Source organism: Maniola jurtina, chromosome 19 (assembly GCF_905333055.1).
Source record: "Maniola jurtina chromosome 19, ilManJurt1.1, whole genome shotgun sequence".
Classification (NCBI taxonomy): Eukaryota; Metazoa; Arthropoda; class Insecta; order Lepidoptera; family Nymphalidae; genus Maniola; species Maniola jurtina.
In genome coordinates this window covers 12,836,679-12,855,593 of record NC_060047.1, presented here as the reverse complement: position 1 = coordinate 12,855,593, position 18,915 = coordinate 12,836,679, and the positions used below count along the sequence as shown (strand labels likewise).

General features: G+C 37.6%; 2 protein-coding genes across 4 annotated transcripts in view; one reads left to right on the top strand and one right to left on the bottom strand.

Annotated features, from left to right (window-relative positions):
- LOC123874935 (serine/threonine-protein kinase D1) overlaps nt 1-18,915 on the top strand; it is a 62,853-nt gene that overhangs the window by 20,271 nt on the left and 23,667 nt on the right. The gene's annotated exons all lie outside the window — the stretch shown is intronic.
- On the bottom strand, nt 939-18,082 carry LOC123874945 (juvenile hormone esterase-like). Of its 2 annotated transcripts, none has more exons than XM_045920528.1 (7): nt 18,012-18,082; nt 12,406-12,575; nt 11,689-11,867; nt 10,820-11,008; nt 5,553-5,765; nt 3,960-4,763; nt 939-3,145 (listed from the first exon to the last, which is right to left on the bottom strand). In XM_045920528.1, exons 1-7 carry the CDS (start codon nt 18,055-18,057, stop codon nt 2,971-2,973), a joined length of 1,776 nt encoding a protein of 591 aa, XP_045776484.1. In that variant the 5' UTR covers nt 18,058-18,082; the 3' UTR covers nt 939-2,970. The 2 variants fall into 2 exon arrangements, with proteins under 2 accessions (XP_045776484.1, XP_045776483.1); XM_045920527.1 differs by lacking the exon at nt 18,012-18,082 and adding an exon at nt 17,520-17,714.

Here is an 18,915-nt window from a genome sequence, read left to right as displayed (position 1 = left end):
GGTTAGCTTCAAGTCAAGAGTGAATAGGCATCTTCTAGGCAAGTGCGATCCATCTTAGGCTGCATGATAGCAGATCCTAAATAAATAAAAAATCTAAGTACGGTTATTAAGAGTAGTAGTTGGGTTTAAGCCAAACAAACAGTTTGTCCACGTTATTTTGACGAGTTTCACAAATGAAGCCATTGGATAATTTCCGCGAATATCATTGCAATCACATTGTGTGCGCACTTTTCACGCAATCGACCTGTCACAATGTGTAATTGAAATCGGGACATTGATTGCAATAATTACACGGACTTTTATGACTACCTTTCACCATACAACACGTAGGTATTGTGTACCTTTAATATATTATGTACATACCCCTAGTACGTGTTGGCATCGTTTAGTTGACGCGGTACGTCATCTCGAAAACTTTGATAGTGAGTTCTAATTACATTAAATCTTGTGGCTTGTAAAGTATCGTGAGTGATGTCCATTATAAATATATAAAGTACATCAACCGGCTAATTCATGTGATTAGTAGGAGTATACCCGACTAGTTTCAACCCCTTTCGGGGTGTATTTCAGGCTTTTTTTAAAATTTTCCGAGGTCTTTGTGACTCGCAGACATATTCGCGTCGCGTCGAGCAGAGGCTCTTTGAAAAGGGACCTCGAATGGCTTCGATACTAATCGGTCATACTCCGACTTCATTATACATTTTATTTAGCAGAGTTTTCCGGAGAGGAAGCTAAATACCAATTATTGGGGAAAGTTCACATTGATTTCAATTTTTAACCGACTTCCAAAAGGAAGTTGGTTCTCAATTCGGTCCCTTTTTTCCAATAGATTTTTGATAGACTCGCCTCTAGTTACTAGAGACGACTACTTTTGGACACATCAGCTCACGGCTTTCAGGATAAAAAGTGTTACTTATTAGTGAGGTATAAATAAAGACTTTGCTGTACAATATTTTTATTTATAAAACACATAATTACGAAATTATTGTAAAACGTTAAGACAGTAAAAACTTAAAATGAACTTAACATTATACTTATCCGTAATTTAAGCAGTGACTTCTTACAAATTAGTAATACGTTGAGTTAAACATCTTGTCCACGGCAATCACATTTAAACAAAGTTTACCTCATTAGACGTAAACCATGTCTTGATAATAATTATTGTTATTCTAATTATTTCTCTATCTGTATTACAACTTTTCTTATACCTACTGTTTTTATCAGCAGCAACAGGCAAGTCAGTTAATGTTTTATGAATTTAAAAAATCAACTAAGTAAGGTTTAGCATTGGGTAAAGCATTAATTAGGTAAGACTACTTTAATGCTCTTCAATGAGTTGTTTAAAAATTAACAGAAATTTCCAGAATAGAGGAGTTCCGACAAGGAATATTTACTTAAATTTTGCTCACCTTGCGCATAACAAAACTTTGAATACCTAACTAAAGATATTACTGGGTTACAAATAACATTCAAACCAACTCAACAATAAGCATACATTGGTAATGATTCTCATTACAACTGAATTTTAGAGTATTGGCATCTTTTTCTTACGGACATAATAAGAAAAGGACAGACTGTCAAACCTCGTGACTTCAGTGCATTAAAATTCATTTTCCTTCCTTTTTTAGCAATATTAAAAAGAAAAAGATGCTCTCTAAATTAAGTTTAGACAAAAACATCAGAATCGACGCCAATGTATACTAGTTAAATCTAATTACTGTGGACATTGATGAGTATCAGATAGAATCCTAACTAAAATAAATAACCACACAATCAGAAAACCTTGCACACTTTACAGGAGCCACTTAAAATAGTTAACTTTACATTTTGCGATTAATTTCTAATTCAGGCAATTACTCATAATATTATGTTGTTACTTTTAAGGTTTAACCATTAGATCTCTATGGTATCCAGAAATTATGGTGGAAGGAAAAGACATATTATGTTCCTCTCACAGTATGATGCATCTAAATGCAGAAAACAATCGCCCAATAAGACATCAGAATCAAAATTAGCTGTCGAAATATGAAATATTAATATGTAATAATTTCAAAGGTGTGTGAAGTCTGTCAATCCGCCCTGGGCCAATATGGCAGACTATGGTCTAAGCTCTTCTCATTCTGAGAGGAGACCCGTGCTCAGCAGTGCTTATGATGATGATGATGGCCATATGACACGGGCACAGGACACGGGGCTATTTGTCAATCAACAATGACTGAAAAACCTATCATCTAATAGATGCTTTAGGAATTTCAAAAACATTTGAGTCTAAATTTTTAAAAATTGTGGAACCGGCAGGATTCAGACTTGCGTCCTCCCCTGGGCATCGCGTCTGAAGCGCCATTGACCAACTAGGCCCAGGCTCACTTACTGCCCGGTGACGAAAAAGGTAGTATTACAAATTCAGCATTAGTACTGAAGCGACTGTTAGTCTGCGGCCCAGGTGCGAGCGGGTGCGTCGTGCGGGGCGGCCAGTGTGAAGAAGAAACTCTTAGTCATCTTCTTGTCCTTTATCCCAAGCCATGTGGGGTCGGGACAACATTTCTTTTTCTTCCACTCACGTCTCATACGTCAACGCATTTTCCACCCCGTTTCACCACGCACATTTCCTATTTCACGAAATCCATCCACCTTTTCTTTGGTCTTCCTCTTCTCTTTTTTCCTTCCCCAGATATATTTAACATTATTTTCTTTCCTCCGCATTACATGCCCGTACAATGCCAATCTATTACCCCTCATCTTTTCTACCACTGGCGCTACTTTAAAACTTCTCCTTATATATTCATTCCTTATCTTATCCGCTCTTTTCACACCACATTTACAAGAAATAGGAAGGAAGACGCGTGGACGGTCCTAATCGAAAGCGGGTCGGAGAGTACGGCATCGCGCCCGCCTGGCCGCCCCGAAGAACGCACGCGCTCCCACCTGGGCCGCAGACTGCCACTTCACGTCAACACTTTAGTCTGTCATTCAACTGGTCTGGTTCTGCAAGCTGTCAAAGAACTCCATCATCTCCTGCTGCTCCTTCGGGATCTCCGTGAAGCGGTAGAACATCGGCATCTCGATCTCTTGGTAGTTGAGAGGCAGCGCGTCTTTGTGCACGGGAGGCCATTTTGAAAGCGGGTACTGGCTGCATACGGGATCACTGGAATCATACAAATGATATTAGAGATCTTCAAATTAAACTAAATCAAATCATTCATTTCCAAAATATTGTACTGTTGCAGTTGGTTAGATCAAACTAAGTTAAATGACATTTAGTAACATTTGAGATTAAAAGTGGTTATCCTTGTTAGGTTTTAACGATCCGCCCTCTCCTGATTTGGAGACGAGATGAGATCTTTGTTTGCAACTTAGCCAGATAACTGTGTTTAGTTATATAAATTTCATCATTGTACAGTCTATCGTGTCTAGTAGGTACTTAATCCAAATCTGATGTTAAGGAGAAATTGACTGACTCAAGTATCAAGTATCAACGTACAGCTCAAACTGGGTCTTGAAAATTGAGATTTTGCTACTAAGAAAGAATTATTGTCTGAAATTCCAGCTGAGCAAAGTCGTTTCAGCTAGTCGTCTTTAATAAAAAAGCTGGTTTTTCTGTGTGTTTACTCTCATCATCATGATCAACCCATCACCGGCCCACTACTGATCACAGGTCTCCTCTCAGAATGAGAAGTTTTTAGGCCATAGTCTGCCCACACTGTCAAGTGCAGATTAGCAGGCTTCACAAACCTTTGAGAATATTTTGTAAAACTCATCTAAACAGGTTCCTCACGATGTTTCCTTCAACGCTAAAGCGAGTGATACTTGATTGCTTAAAATGCACATAACTCTGAAAAGTTAGAGGTGCCTGTGCGAGATTGAAGCCCCGACCTCCCAAATAAGAGGCAGACGTCTTAAACTCTAGGCTATCACGGCTCTAAGGTGTTTACTTTACTTGAATATAAAAATGAACTCACTTGCAATACATGAAGTTTTTGACGAATTTGGTCATCCAGTCCGCCATGAGTTGATCTTTGCGCGTAGGAGGTGAGAAGCCTGTAGTGCCTTCCATTGAGTTCGGTCGGAAGACAAAAGTCATATCCTCTACATGCCCTGCACCCTTAAACTTCAACCCTTTGGATGCCTTTATCGCGCTGAAATCCGCTGTATACGTGAATTGGTACAAGAACACTGGAGCTCCATCTTGCAACGCTCTCTTCTCTGCCAATTTGAGCGCTGGGTATACGTAAAATGTATCAGAACAGCTTTTCAAGTATTTGTCCATCGTCGGTTCCCCATCGAAGTACCTTCTAATGGTTCTCTTGGCCATATCTACCGCTATCTTCGGAGGAACTTTAAATAGCAAATTAGGTGATAGAATTAAAGTTGGATTCTCCATAATACGGCTGAGTATGTCGAATTTTTCAAAGTTTGGCCTGAACGATTCACACTCTCTGTCAGTGGAGCCTATTATGAGTGGAATATCTTTTCCGCAACCTTTCGATAGAAGAATTTCTGGATCATTGTCTAATATTGTGGTGAAGCTGGGGGATGGTGATTCGACCACTGGAACAAAGGCTATAATACCTAACGTATCTTGGACTAGTTTATTAGCCTCCATAATGTCTTGGAGGGGCATTTTGACCAGTTGTCGGTGGATGTCCTCTGGGTCCGTTGCATTCAGTCCAAGGTTCGACAGGAACAAGTTGGCAACATATTTTGCATACACTGGTGACGTGGTATAGAAGCTGCGTATACCGGTTCCGCTCATTAGTATCGCCCTGAAATGAAATTCCAACATTAGTAAATAGCAATCACCTGCAGATTTGTTTTGGTATGTTAATCCGTAATGGCTTTCACGGTCTCTTATCATGAAATGTTTGCTGATTTGATATGCACGTAACACACGCGACATGACGTCGTTAATATGTAGAAGATATCAGTGTCTGCTTAGTTACTTCAATATCACATTCAAAAACCGGCCAAGTGCGAGTCGGACTCGCGCACCGAGGGTTCCGTACTCGGGTATTTTCCCCGACATTTTGCACGATAAATTAAAAACTATTATGCATACAAATAAATAAAAATCTGTTTTAGAATGTACTGGTAAAGCCCTTTCATATGGTACCCCACTTGTATAGTAAACTTACTTTTAAAGTTAAAATACTAATTATTTGTTCATGAACACATGTTCATATTTTATTTTTATGATGTAACCACAAATTCACGGTTTTCGGATTTTTTCCTTTATTTGTGCTATAAGACCTACCTACCTTCCAAATTTTATGATTGTAGGTGAACGGGGAGTACCTTTTAGGTTTTCTTGACAGATACGACAGACGGACAAACAGACAGACGGGCAACAAAGTGATTCTATAAGGTTTCTGTTTTTCCTTTTGATGTAGGTACCCTAAAAAGACCTGAAAGCGTGTCAAAATGAACCTTTCTACCAGAATAACAGACTTAAATCGGATACGTCGTGAAGAATGAAGAGTATAGAGAAGTATATTCAATACCTACATTCCTTTAACATTTAACAAAAACAACAATTCTAATTATAAAATTGTTACCTTCGGAAGAGTCCTTCAGCAGCAGTAGACATAGACAGCAAATGGGCCATGCCAGCGCTCGCGCTCTGCCCAGCCAAGGTGACATCACTGGGGTCTCCGCCGAAGGACCTGGCGTTGGCCTGCACCCACTTGAGCAGCGTCACCACGTCCCGTAGCCCGTTGTTGCCGGGAACGCTGGTAGAGTTGAGCGAGAGGAAACCGAAAACGTTGAGCCTGGAACGTAGAAATTGTTAATTGTACATTTTGCGGATAGGTCCAGGACTCCAGGCCAGAGGAAAATGTAGGCAAACAAAATTTTTCCGCATTTATTAGAAACTAGACGATGCCAGCAACTTCGTTTGCGTGGATTCAATTTTTTTTTAATCCCGTGGGAATTCCTTGATTCTTCGAAATACAAAGTAGCCTATGTCCATTTCTGGCATGCAAGCTACCTCTGTTCCAAATTTCATATAAATTGGTTTAACGGACGGTCCTTTAAGAATCCCGTAGGAACTCTTTGATTTTCCGGGATAAAAAGTAGTCCCTTCCCCGGGACGTAAGCTAGCTTACGTCCCGGGGAATCTCTGTACCCATCAAAACCGGTTGAACTATTGGGCAGTGAAAAGCTAGCAGACAGACAGACATACTTTCGCATTTATAATATTAAGTATGGAAGTATGGATATGGATAACAAGATCTTTAGTATGAGGGAAACTCAGTATAATTATAGATACATTTTTTTTTTAAATCCTTTATTTATAGGCTTTTACATAGATACAGGATAGATACATTGAAATCCTAAACTCTAAACTAGGCAAAAAAAATTACATTGAAAAAGATCTTATCGTGGAACAACACAATTATCGTTCAGACACAAGTTTTATATAAATGGAATAGAAAAAAGGAAGTGCTTCCTTTGTCGGAAATAATCCCCAGGGCACATCCCTGAGGTGCTGCCCCACTTCTTGTAACTAGTTAGGTTAACTAGACATCGAATATTTTAAGGGTTCCGTACCTCAAAAGGAAAAACGGAACCCTTATAAGATCACTTTGTTGTCTGTCTGTCTGTTCGTCTGTCCGTCTGTGGTGTCAGTCAAGAAAACCTATAGGGTACTTCTCGGTGACCCAGAATCATGAAAGGCAGGTAGCTAGGTGTTATAGCACAAGTAAATGGGAAAATCCAAAAACCGTGAATTTGTGATTACATCACAGGAAAACAAGTGTAAATTAAAAATTTATAACACCCCCGACGATCCAAAGTATTTGAGTTTTCCAAAACATCATTTTCAAATAAATAATTATGTATTTAGGCAACGTCCATCTTGACAGCTTGACATTTGTCAATTGACATAATATTATGAACCTAACGGTTATCTAACCTTCTTTTCTACAAGAAAACTAGAAAAGAGCTGATAACTCTTAAACGGCTGAACCAATTTTTTTAGATTATAGCTAAGAACACTCTCGATCAAGCCACCTTTCAAACAAAAAAAACTAAATTAAAATCGGTTCATTCGTTTAGGCGCTACGATGCCACAGACAGATACACAGATACACAGATACACAGATACACAGATACACAGATACACAGACACACAGATACACAGATACACACGTCAAACTTATAACACCCCTCTTTTTGGGTCGGGGGTTAAAAATAATGTGTTCATGAACAAATAATAATAATTAGTATTTTCAACCAAGTAGGTATGTTATGAAAGGAGTTTACCTGTACATTCTAAAACTGATTTTTATTCATTTTTATGCATAACAGTTTTGATTTATCGTGCAAAATGTCGAAAAAAATACCCAATTACGGAACCCTCAGTGCGCGAGTCTGACTCGCACTTGGCCGATTTTTTAATAAGCATGATTGTCGCGAGGCGCGAGCCTATCTTGCAAATTAAAAAAATATCGCCTAGTTACACTGTTACGGAAGTCGGAGCCAAAAATGCGTATCAAATTCGCGCCCGCACGTGTATGTAGAGGCGGCCATTCACATCGCATAAACACCGATTGTCGGTTTTTATTTAACTGCTTTTTTATGGGCAATTTTGGAAAATCCCCAGGGTCCAAACAATAATAAAGTGACGCTACTATACTTTTGATACTATGATTTTCGCGAAGAATTTCAAAATATTATAAAAAATTTCGTCACATTACTTGCTACTTACTATACTTTTGATACCTACTATGATTTTGGCGAAGAATTTCAAAATATTATAAAAAATTTCGTCACATTACTTGCTACTCACTATACTTTTGATACCTACTATGATTTTGGCGAAGAATTTCAAAATATTATAAAAAATTTGATCACCTTACTTGGACTACTCTTTCTGACCTTAATTTAGTTCTAACATAATATGCGCAGGTATAATCATCGATGGGTAGAATGCATTTGTTGACCGGCAAAAATATAAAAACCTTGAAATTCACTGTCTGTCCATTCGTCTGTCAGTCAGCGGGCTGTACCTCGTAAACCGCAATAGGTAGAGAGTTAAAATTGTCACAAAATGTGTATTTCTATTAACAAATATACAATAACAAAAAATTATAAAAATTTCGAAATGGGCGACACGAAAATTAAAAAAGATTGTAAGTGTGTACGGAACCCCTCGTACGCAAGTCCTAGTCGCCTTTGACTAATTTTTTAAAAATTTAGAACAAATTTACAGTCATCAAAACAAAGTTATCAATAGTGAGCTGGAAACCACCTATTACGGCAAAATGACGGTTAACCAGTTAGTTTAGTTATAGTATAATATTTGTTACAGTTTACGGAAGTTGACGCCAAAAATGCGAGGCGAATCGCTCGCACGTGTACCCAGCCGGCCGTTCACATCGCGTGCAGATACACCGCCCAATGTCAGCTCGCATCGAACTGTTTCTGTAGCCTTAGCACGACTTTGCACAGCTAAATGACATCTTTTCTACATACAGCATATTATACAAGTGTAAATTAAAAATTTATAACACCCCCGACGATCCAAAGTATTTGAGTTTTCCAAAACATCATTTTCAAGTAAATAATTATGTATTTAGGCAACGTCCATCTTGACAGCTTGACATTTGTCTATTGACATAATATTATGAACCTAACGGTTATCTAACCTTCTTTTCTACAAGAAAACTAGAAAAGAGCTGATAACTCTTAAACGGCTGAACCAATTTTTTTAGAATATAGCTAAGAACACTCTCGATCAAGCCACCTTTCAAACAAAAAAAAACTAAATTAAAATCGGTTCATTCGTTTAGGCGCTACGATGCCACAGACAGATACACAGATACACAGATACGCAGACACACAGATACACAGATACACACGTCAAACTTATAACACCCCTCTTTTTGGGTCGGGGGTTAAAAACGGCTTCTTACATGCTAATATCTTAAAAGTACCTGAACGACTTATACCTACCAACGTATATTATCACAGTATTGTTTAAAACTGATAAGATGATAATAGAATTACATTATATCGGTCAAGAGCAAGTTGTATTTGTAAACAATCGAAAAACAACGTCATGCGCAAGTCAAGGTTTTGGTCATCGAATAATCGATATGTTATCAAGATGCATTTCTTTTATTGCCCAACTACAAAAAACATCGATAAAAAACGGGCCAAGTGCGAGTCAGACTCGCGCACCGAGGGTTCCGTACTTGGGTATTTTTTTCGACATTTTACACTATAAATCAAAATTAATCATGATGAGTTTTCATTTGTATATTAGTTACATATGTGTTTTAGGAACTATTTTAATAAATTTTAAAAATAACTTAAGTAGGTATTAAAGTTATAAATATTTCGATGCTAGTAGGTCTACTTCCTTATTTTGGTACATGGTGTAATCGATGACATAGCTAGGTAAAACGTGTTTTATTAATAACCTAAAGACAAAAAATAAACATAAAAATAGTTCGTTTCCTCGAATAAGCGTACAAAATAGATTATTCAACAATATCCGTTCTGTAGCTATTTATTCTGCAATCAACAACGAATAAATTGAAAAATTATGGGTTTTTAGGGTTCTTTTTGTGGTAAAAACGAAAAATGAAACCCTCATAAGATCACTCTGTTGTCTGTCTGTCTGTCTGTCTGTACGTCTATCATGTCTGTCAAGAAAACCTATAGAATACTTATGTTGACCTAGATTCATGAAAGGCAAGTAGGTAGGTCTTAAAGACAAGTAAAAGGAAAAAATCCGAAAACTGTGAATTTGTGGTTACATCATAAAAAATATTAAAATGTGTTCAGGAACAAATAAGTATTTTCAATTTTGAATGTAAGATAACTATACCAAGTGGGGTATCATATGAAAGGGCTTTATCTGTGCATTTTAAAAACAGATTTTTATTTATTTTTATGCATGATAGTTTTGATTTATCGTACAAATTGTTGAAAAAATACCTGAGTAGGAACCCTCGGTGCGCGACTCTGACTCGCAATTGGCCGTTTTTTATTGTTGCGTTACTTTTAGCCCATAATTAAAATGTTGGTAAAAAATATTTTAGGTATCCTACCTAGCCTACCTACCTACATGTGTATGTAAACGGGTTTTTTCGTTCAGTTTAGTAGATAGATTGTGGCTAATAGATAAACGCACGTCATAGTAGATATTTATTTATCTATGTTTTCCTTAACATTTATCTATGTTGTGTTTCCCAATCTTAACACTTTATTTTTACCACCACAAGAAAGAAAAAACACACTAAGAGATCAGACAAGTGTACATTAATTTATAACAACCCCGACAAGTGAAGGTTACAGTAACTAGAAAAGAGCTGATAACTTTCAAACGGCTGAACCAATTTTCTTGGATTATAGCTAAGAACACTCTCGATCAAGCCACATTTCAAACAAAAAAAACTAAATTAAAATCGGTTCATTAGTTTAGGAGCTACGATGCCACAGACATAGATACACAGATACACACGTCAAACTTATAACACCCTTCTTTTTGGGTCGGGGGTAAAAACAGGAACACGGAAGGCAGCCAGGGCGGCCTATAGCAATCTCTACTACATTATCACAGTTCCGTGCTAAGAATCATCATGATCAACCCATTTCCGCCCCCACTACTGAGAACGGATCTCCTCTCAGAATGAGAAGTGTTTAGGCCATAGTCTGCCACACTGGCCCAATGCGGATTGGCAATCTTCACACACCTTTGAGAACATAGAGACCTCTCAGGCATGCAGGTTTCCTCACGATGTTTTCCTTCACCTTCGATGTGCTAAGAATGCAGAATTCAAAAGATAAGTAGATAGATATACATCGAAATTACCTGTAGTTGAACGTGATGACGATGACGTCCCTATGCATCAGATACTCCGGCCCATATAGTCCTGTACCACCCGAGCCGAACGCGAACCCACCGCCATGGATGAACACCAGGATGGGAAGGCCGGGCTCCTCTTCCACTTCTTTATCAGCAAACCCAGTCTCGTACGGAGGCTGAAGGTGTCTCGCTGGCCTGTTCACATATCTACTGTTATAAATGTGAAAGTGTATCTATCTATCTATTTGGTTAGTGTTACTTTTTCTCGGCTAATACGGGAGTGATATTAATGAAAGGCCAAATCAAATCAAAATTTTACAAAATTATGGGTAAATTACAGATAGTACAATATTGAGACCCGAACACAATCTGCCGCAAACAGTAGACAAGAAGTATCTAATCATTGGTCTCTTTAAATTAACTTAAATTATATAAAAAAATACAAAATTCAGTCAAAAATAAAAACGAATTTAATTTTTATTCTGGAGATGTTCTGAAGGTGAAGATTTAAATGTACCTTCCTTTAGAAGTAGGCTTCATTTATGTTGGTTGAATTAGATAATTGTATTGGGAACATACTGATTAATAAACTTTCGACTGACCGTTGCATGATTTAGGATTTTTTTTAGGATTTTTGAGGCTTGCGCTTGACTGCAATCACATCAAATAGTAGGTGATGATGCAGTTTAAAGTGGGGCGCACCTGCCTAGAAGATGCCTATTCATTCTTCTTTTGAAGGTACCAATATTACAGCTAGTAGAGAAAACGGAAGCCGGGAGGACATTCCATATTCTAGCAGAACGAGGAACTTCGGACTTCGAGTTTAGGATAAGTTCCTCTAAATATTTATACCGCTATAGCGAAGACAACTTTACCTCAGAATGTTGTAGCCAGGCAAGGCATCGATTGGGACGTGTATGTTGGCGTAAATGCAGGCTTCACTCATGTTGGTGGAGTCCTGCAGTTTTCCGTAGAACACGTCGTGTTGGGGGCAGATTGGCCCTTCCACGGAGGCGTCGTAAAAGTCGTCCCATGGTATCACGGGTTCTAATTCCTGGAAATTGATAATTCGACTTACTTTAGCTTACTTTGAAAAAAAAAATTGTTAAAGATCCATGAAGAATTTTTTTACAGCTTCTCAAAAATCATTTTGTTGGCGATTAAAATGTGGAAGACGACGATGGTTTAGTGACATAAAAAATCCATACTAATGTTATAAATGAGAAAGTGTGTCTGTCTGTCTGCTACCTTTTCACGGCCCAACAGTTTTACCGATTTTATTGGGTACAGAGGTAGTTTGCGTCCCGACACTAGATGTAGTTTACATAGGCAACTTTTCATCCCGGAAAAGCAAAGAGTTCCCACGAGATTTTAATGACGAAGTAGCGGGCATCTCCTAGTGTAGAAAAGATTTTCCTATTTGTGGTCATAATGGTCTCAGGGATTTTTAGAGATCAAAGGGTTTCTTGTGCTTGTCTTATTAAATCTAAAGTAGTGAAGGGGTAAGTGTAGCCCGTAGACTGTAAGACAACTGAAATGAAATGAAATGAAATGAAAATTTAACATATTTTATTGTATATCTTATAACTTACACTAAATCGTCGCTCGTTAACCGGTTGACTAGCATAGGGTACGCCCAGGAAGCTGGCGAAGATCGTCCGGTTGTCGGCGACGCGTTTGACTCCGCACACCCATCCAGCCTCCAGCCGCGCGCGCACCTCGCATGGCGAACCCTCCTGCAGCGACCGCGGGGCACCTTGCGCTGAAAATAAAATTATTATTCTTCTCTTTCCCTCTCTGCATCACATTCCTCATTGCCTAGGGTCGTTACCACTTTCGATTATTTACAAAATGGTAGGAGTTTCCTTGATTTCGATTTCATGAAATTCAAAGACGTTATTTTATTCTAATGACAGATTTATTCACACAAAGAGTGTTTCTATCTTGCAAATTTTAGAAATAAATGAATGAATGAAAAATTTTTAGCGAAGGAAGCTTAGTGTTTCTTGAAAATCATAAAGATCTTTTCCTTCATCTTTTCCCAGAATTTGGATAAATTTTTCTGTCACAACAAAGATTTTGCGTAGGAAGGGAAAAGTTCCGATTCGTAGAAATTCCTAATCTATAAAGAAACAGGTTCTAGAAAAAATTCTTAGATTTTTCTTTTAAGAAACATCTTCTGCCGATAAAAATCATATTTTTTAAATTTGAACCTTATTTTAGTTCTTCCTTAGAAAAGAAGTACAATTTAAACGTTACCTCGTAGCTTGCCGTAGCACATTGTAGCTGTGCTACGGATCGTAGATTGGCATGCAGACCTCGTCGTTGTCGGGAATCACTACATTATGGACAGCATGCAGTTGCATTGTTTAGAGCCTAGAGTTAGTTTAGCGGAATCCAGTTTGAGCGCAGTGGGCCGCACGTGGAGACAACTAAATACCTACTGAGATAATTCCGGGTTCAAACGAGATACAGGTTTAAGACCAAAGACTTAATTAAATTATCACTACCTACTTACTTAATTAGTATCATGTGACTATAAAGTGGTAGAAATGTAATTTGTCTTTAACGGTACTGATTCTAAATAAATCTCTTAGATTACCTATTTGCACCTTTTTCTTACCAATGTATTAAGAAAAGGATAAACAATTTAAACTGTTAGATCTCGCGACTTAAGAGGGCTCTCTCCGTCACTCGTTTCCACTCTTTTCATACAATCGTAGTTCCAATTTCATTTGAATATTAAGCAACCTAAGTCCATGAAATTTTGCAGACATACTCTAGAAATTAATATCTATGTCTGTGGTTTTCCAGATTTCTGTTAAAATATTCGGTTACAAAGTTACGCGGTCTTAAAATTTTCATACAAATCTTGAAGCCCCTGTAATTTTAAAACTACATATTTTTAGAAAAATCTTAAACACCACAGACACAGATATTAGTTTCTAGAATATGTCTGCAAAATTTCATGGAATTTGCTTGCTTAATATTCAAATGAAATTGGAACTACGATTGTATGAAACGGGTGGTAACGAGTGACGGAGAGAGCCCTGTTAAGGTGCCACTATGATATTTTTTATTCAAATAAACTTTTACAAGTACTTTTGGATCGTCAAAAGCATCTACCACTGGTTCAGAATGCCTTGCCTTTCCTATACCGAGAAGAATCAGCAAGAAACTCGGCGGTTGCTCTTTTCAAAGATCTCATTCTTGAACATAATGTAGCGTTTAAATTTATAGAGTACCTAGCACTAAAATTTAGACTAGTTAAAAATTCATTATCTGTCCTTTTTTAGTTAGGTATATTAAAAAGAAAGACAGACCGCTGACAGACAGTCGGACGGATGGCCACCAGAGACTTAGTCAAAGGGTCCCATTGGCACCTTTCGGGTACGGAACCCTAAAAATGAACTCTATAATCATCTCGCGAAATCATTATCGCTCGCGGGGCGTTAAGCAAAAAACACAGAGTGAAAATAGGTACCTACTTGTTATACCTACTAGAGAATGAGTCTGAGGGCCAGCCCTTCGTTATTTTATAAAAGCTGAAAGTTATAATTATGTGTCTAGCAGAGGGTTGCCACGATACTAAGCGTCTGGCAATACGGGCTTTATACTTTGACGAAAGATTTTATGCGTCTTGTTACATGTTATCTGCCCAAAACCACCATGATCAAGCTTCATAGTCGCTGATCGTTCCTCCGTGTTAGGGTCAGAAACAGAAACTTCCAGCTTTTATAAAATAACGAAGGTCTGGGCGTCACGGGCTCTTAGTCTATACCGGCTACCGACTGATAAGCTTACACGCGCCGAAGATTGCGTTATGTACACAAACTTAATCTAACAGATGTGTATTCATTGACCAAAATATTTATAGAGAGCGCAAAACTCATTTGGCGGTGGCTTTCGTCATCACCGTCAAGTCATCGTCGCCGGCTCACTACTGAGCCCAGCGCGAGCGGGATGATCCGATAACTAATTGCAATTAAAACGCACATATTTTCGAAAAATTAGAAGTGCGTGCCCGGGATAAAACCCCTAACCCTCCGAATCTAAGCCATCACCACTTTTTATAAGTATGTAAGACTTGTAAGTATAGATAACTATTTATACCCGGCTGAGTTCGTTGTGGGCATTTCTCAGACCTGGGCGTGTTTGGAACCCTAGTAGCTTTAAGTTTATGTTATTAATTATCACCACTATATCATCCTACAAATCTAACAATTCTGGCCATCAAAGACAGTAAAATATTACCTATTTTGAAACTTTAACTTTATTCATCCTTAAATCTTCCGTGGAAAAAAAATAGATATATATGCAAACAGTTGCACGATGCTAATTATTGCGAAGTGCAAGCAACGTGCAGACGTTTGATAGCTACAGATAACACTGATAACAGCTAAAAGTAGACATGTTGTGATTGTGACACTGATAACAGACGTCGTGCGGTCGCTATGGTACCTACTACTTTAATGCTGTTATCAGTGTGAACTAGAGTGAGGAAACTCGGTCTGATTCTGAATCCACGATATAGGCAATGGTGACGTAAAATCAAAGAAAAATAGGGCTACTTTAGGCCTACCTGTGTCAAATGTCCCTACTAACATTTGTCAAATGTACGGGAGCCACCCTAAAATAATTTATTTGAATTTCTAATTCATTATTTGGTTTTGGTTCCACAGCGTAGAAAGTTTCAGCGTAGAACCTGTATTTTCAGGTTTGTAACTCATTTAGTCTACTAGCTAGAGAACTATGTCACGCGGACAGACGACAGACAGGCGGACATACAGACAGTAGAGTGACATTAATAGGGCTCTGTTTTTACCCTTTGGGTACGGAACCCTAAAAAACTATCCGAACACAATTCAGTAAAATGTGGTGATACCTTAAACTTTCGCAAGACGTGCGTGCACTTCTCATTAGTAAATCCGGTACATGCCGGAATATATTGTTTTGCTATGATATATTCCTCGCTAATTACACGTGAAGCCACTTAATTAGTTATGGTTTACTGGGAAATCTTACTATTGATCATATCCACTGACTATTTACTTTAGCGCAGGCTAAGTGCTAATTTGCTTGTACACACCCTCAACAAACAGCATAAGATACATAATATTATGCTGTTAGATCCGCAGGCCGCAGCTCGCTCCAACAGTGCGCGGAATTGCAATTAATTACGGGAAACTTCTATAAAAAATGTTATGACGCTAGGTCATAGGTAGGCTATGAAACGTCTGAGTAGGTTTTTTAATTTCACGCCTGGAATCAGGCGTGAAAGGTATTTACCTACTTTGTACGGACATCCATATGCTAGTACTTAAAACTTCTTCGATTTCACGTCCTCCCTAGGACCAAGCTTGATATTTGACAGATGTCGATTCCAGGATCACAGTTCACGATAGTTGGGGAACTTCTAATAAAACTTCGAGGTTTTGACGTCACTGGCCTGGCCACTGGTCACAAATGTTAGCACATTTGACGCAGCCAGTCCTAAAGTAACCCTATTTTTCTTTTTTACGTCACCATAGCCTAATATTTACATAAATTCTCGATTCAGGATCAAACTGAGGGTTTCCTCACTCTAGTTCACTCTGATAATTTTGTAATCTCTCACTAGACACTGGTAGTGTTCTCGGGATAAGTGCTTCCCTGTCCATCTTTTCAATTTTTGATAGCCCTCAAGTAGCCCTATTTTTCTGCCACCATAGCGTAATATTTGACATATCGTCGATTCAGGATTAAACCGAGAGTTCCCTCACTCTAGTTCACTCTGATAATTTTGTAATCTCTCACTGGACACTGCACTGGAGTGATCTTGAATAAGTGCTTCCCTGTCCATCTTTTTAATTTTTGATAAAAAATATTTAAAATTTTCATGGCGGTCATTTAGAAATTTTTATTATTTGTTATAGCGGCCTACACATTCTGTGAAAATTTCAATTCCCCGCCTATTATGGTTTACGAGATATAGCCCGCTGACAGACGGATGGACAGTGCTTACAGATACTTAGTAATTGGGTTCCGTTGGCGCACTTCGAGTACGGAACCCTAAAAAAATGTTAAAATCAGATATAATTAATCACTGATGTCTATTTGCATCCGACTGCATTCGGTGGAGCAGACGTTTTTGTTTTAATCCTTTAGTGACCTAATTTTACCTGCCTGGACCCTAAGCCTGTTGCCCATAATAAGTATATGCTGGTTTTATTTTGTCTGCAACACTATGCATTTTAATTAAGTTCAAAACCTAACAGGCATTTATAGTTAATTTAATTATGAATCACTCTAGTTATTTGACAAAAAAAAAGGCTAAGTATACAATTTGTGACAAAATAATAACAACTAAACAAGTTATTTTTTACAAACACTAAAAAAAGCAAGCACATAGTTACTCCAATTTAATTTAAAAAAGTGACATACTTGATTAAAAAAGTAAGTAATATACTTGATTAAAAAATCTAAAAAAACTTCCTCGATTTAATTAATTAGTCGGCTTTGAAGACACTTACCTGTGTGTCGAAAAAAGCTTAAAGTATAAATTTTTAAAACTAAACACTTTAATCCAAACACGTTTTCCCAGGCAAATAAAAAAAACCCGGCATATTTTTTTATTCTTCTGCTTTCGTGTAATGCTCGCACAATATTTTTTTTATTTAGAAGTTTTTGTTTCCCTCCAGTTTTGGTTAAAAGTTCGTAAACTCACCGTGAACTACGAAGATCGTGAACACCGACACTACACACGAATACAACAACATTGTGGACTTGGCCGCCCAACTGTCACTGACATTACACCACGCGACACCTTTATAAATAAGCACTAAATGGCCAAAGTAACTGATCAAAAATCGACCTGCGCTCCTGTGCCTACGAGCCGTGCGCCTCTGAGAGACATCGAGTACCTAACTACCTAATTAGCGTCTAGTTATACCGAACGTCACAACTGTAAACAGTAAACACTACCAAAATGTGGAACATTTTAATATTAATAGAAGAGTCAATGTACTCATAATTTGAAACACTATTTCTCAAAATTTGTGTACAGATAAAATGGTAAATTGTAACAAGAGCTTTTTATACAAATTTTTGCGAGTTATTTTATTTCGTTACATATTTGTGTAGTCCCACAATAATTCACTTCCACATCATAAAGCTATCACATATGAAGATAATTTGTATAATATTTCATGAAACTCACCAGACAGAGTAAGGATCTTTAACAATGTCACCAAGTACGGTAACATGTTCGATATCGAGTATCGTCACTATATCACTGAGGACAAGACTCGATTCTCCTTTATATATATGTATCATGAACGCCGAAGAATGTAATACTAGCTCATCTTTGGCCACGTGCCTTCAACAATGTCTCATCGAGTGTTTTGATAAAAGATGTTTAGGCAAAATATTTAAATTGAACTTTCATCACCTTTATTTAAGTTATTCTTCATATTGCGACAATAGTATAACACAGGTACTGTAATTGACTGTTTATCTTTTATTTGTTATTATATTATGTTGATTTATTGATATTTTAAATCAAACGATTGTGTCAAAGAATTTGTAACATTTGAATTTAAATCGAATTTCGGATGTATTAATATTAAAAAGAACAATATAATGAGTTGTTCGGTTTGCCACGTCTACGTGTCTAATTAATCTACACCTTGTATTAAGTGGTGTAGTCAGTAAAAAAGTTATTATTGTAGTTCTTTAGGAGGCTACTATTTTTATAGCGCCTCAAAATATAATTAGTGAACTGGTTTGCGACTATTATTTATTACACAGTAAGTACATCTCTTCTAATATTAGATATAAATGCGAAATGTCTGTCTATCGGTCTGTTACCTTTACACGTCCCATCCGCTTAACTTACTATGACGAAATTTGATACCGGGATAGCTTGCATCCCGGATACGGATTTTTAGACTACTTTTTATTTTGTAAAATAAGCGTTCCCACAAGATTTAATAAAAAAAATGAATACCAAAGTGTGTCTATCTATTTTTCAGGTTTTATGGCCCATCCCACACAGGTGGATTCGCGGTCAAAACACCAATATACGAAATCAGCGATGAAGGCCAAGTGACTTACCTAATTGT

Coding starts and splice junctions, on each gene's coding strand:
- LOC123874945 (XM_045920527.1), bottom strand. CDS start 17,571: ATGTTGTTGTATTCGTGTGTAGTGTCGGTGTTCACGATCTTCGTAGTT. Junction 12,576..17,519: donor CACGATCTTCGTAGTTCACG/GTGAGTTTACGA, acceptor TTTTATTTTCAG/CGCAAGGTGCCCCGCGGTCG. Junction 3,146..3,959: donor AAAAACTTCATGTATTGCAA/GTGAGTTCATTT, acceptor GTATGATTCCAG/TGATCCCGTATGCAGCCAGT.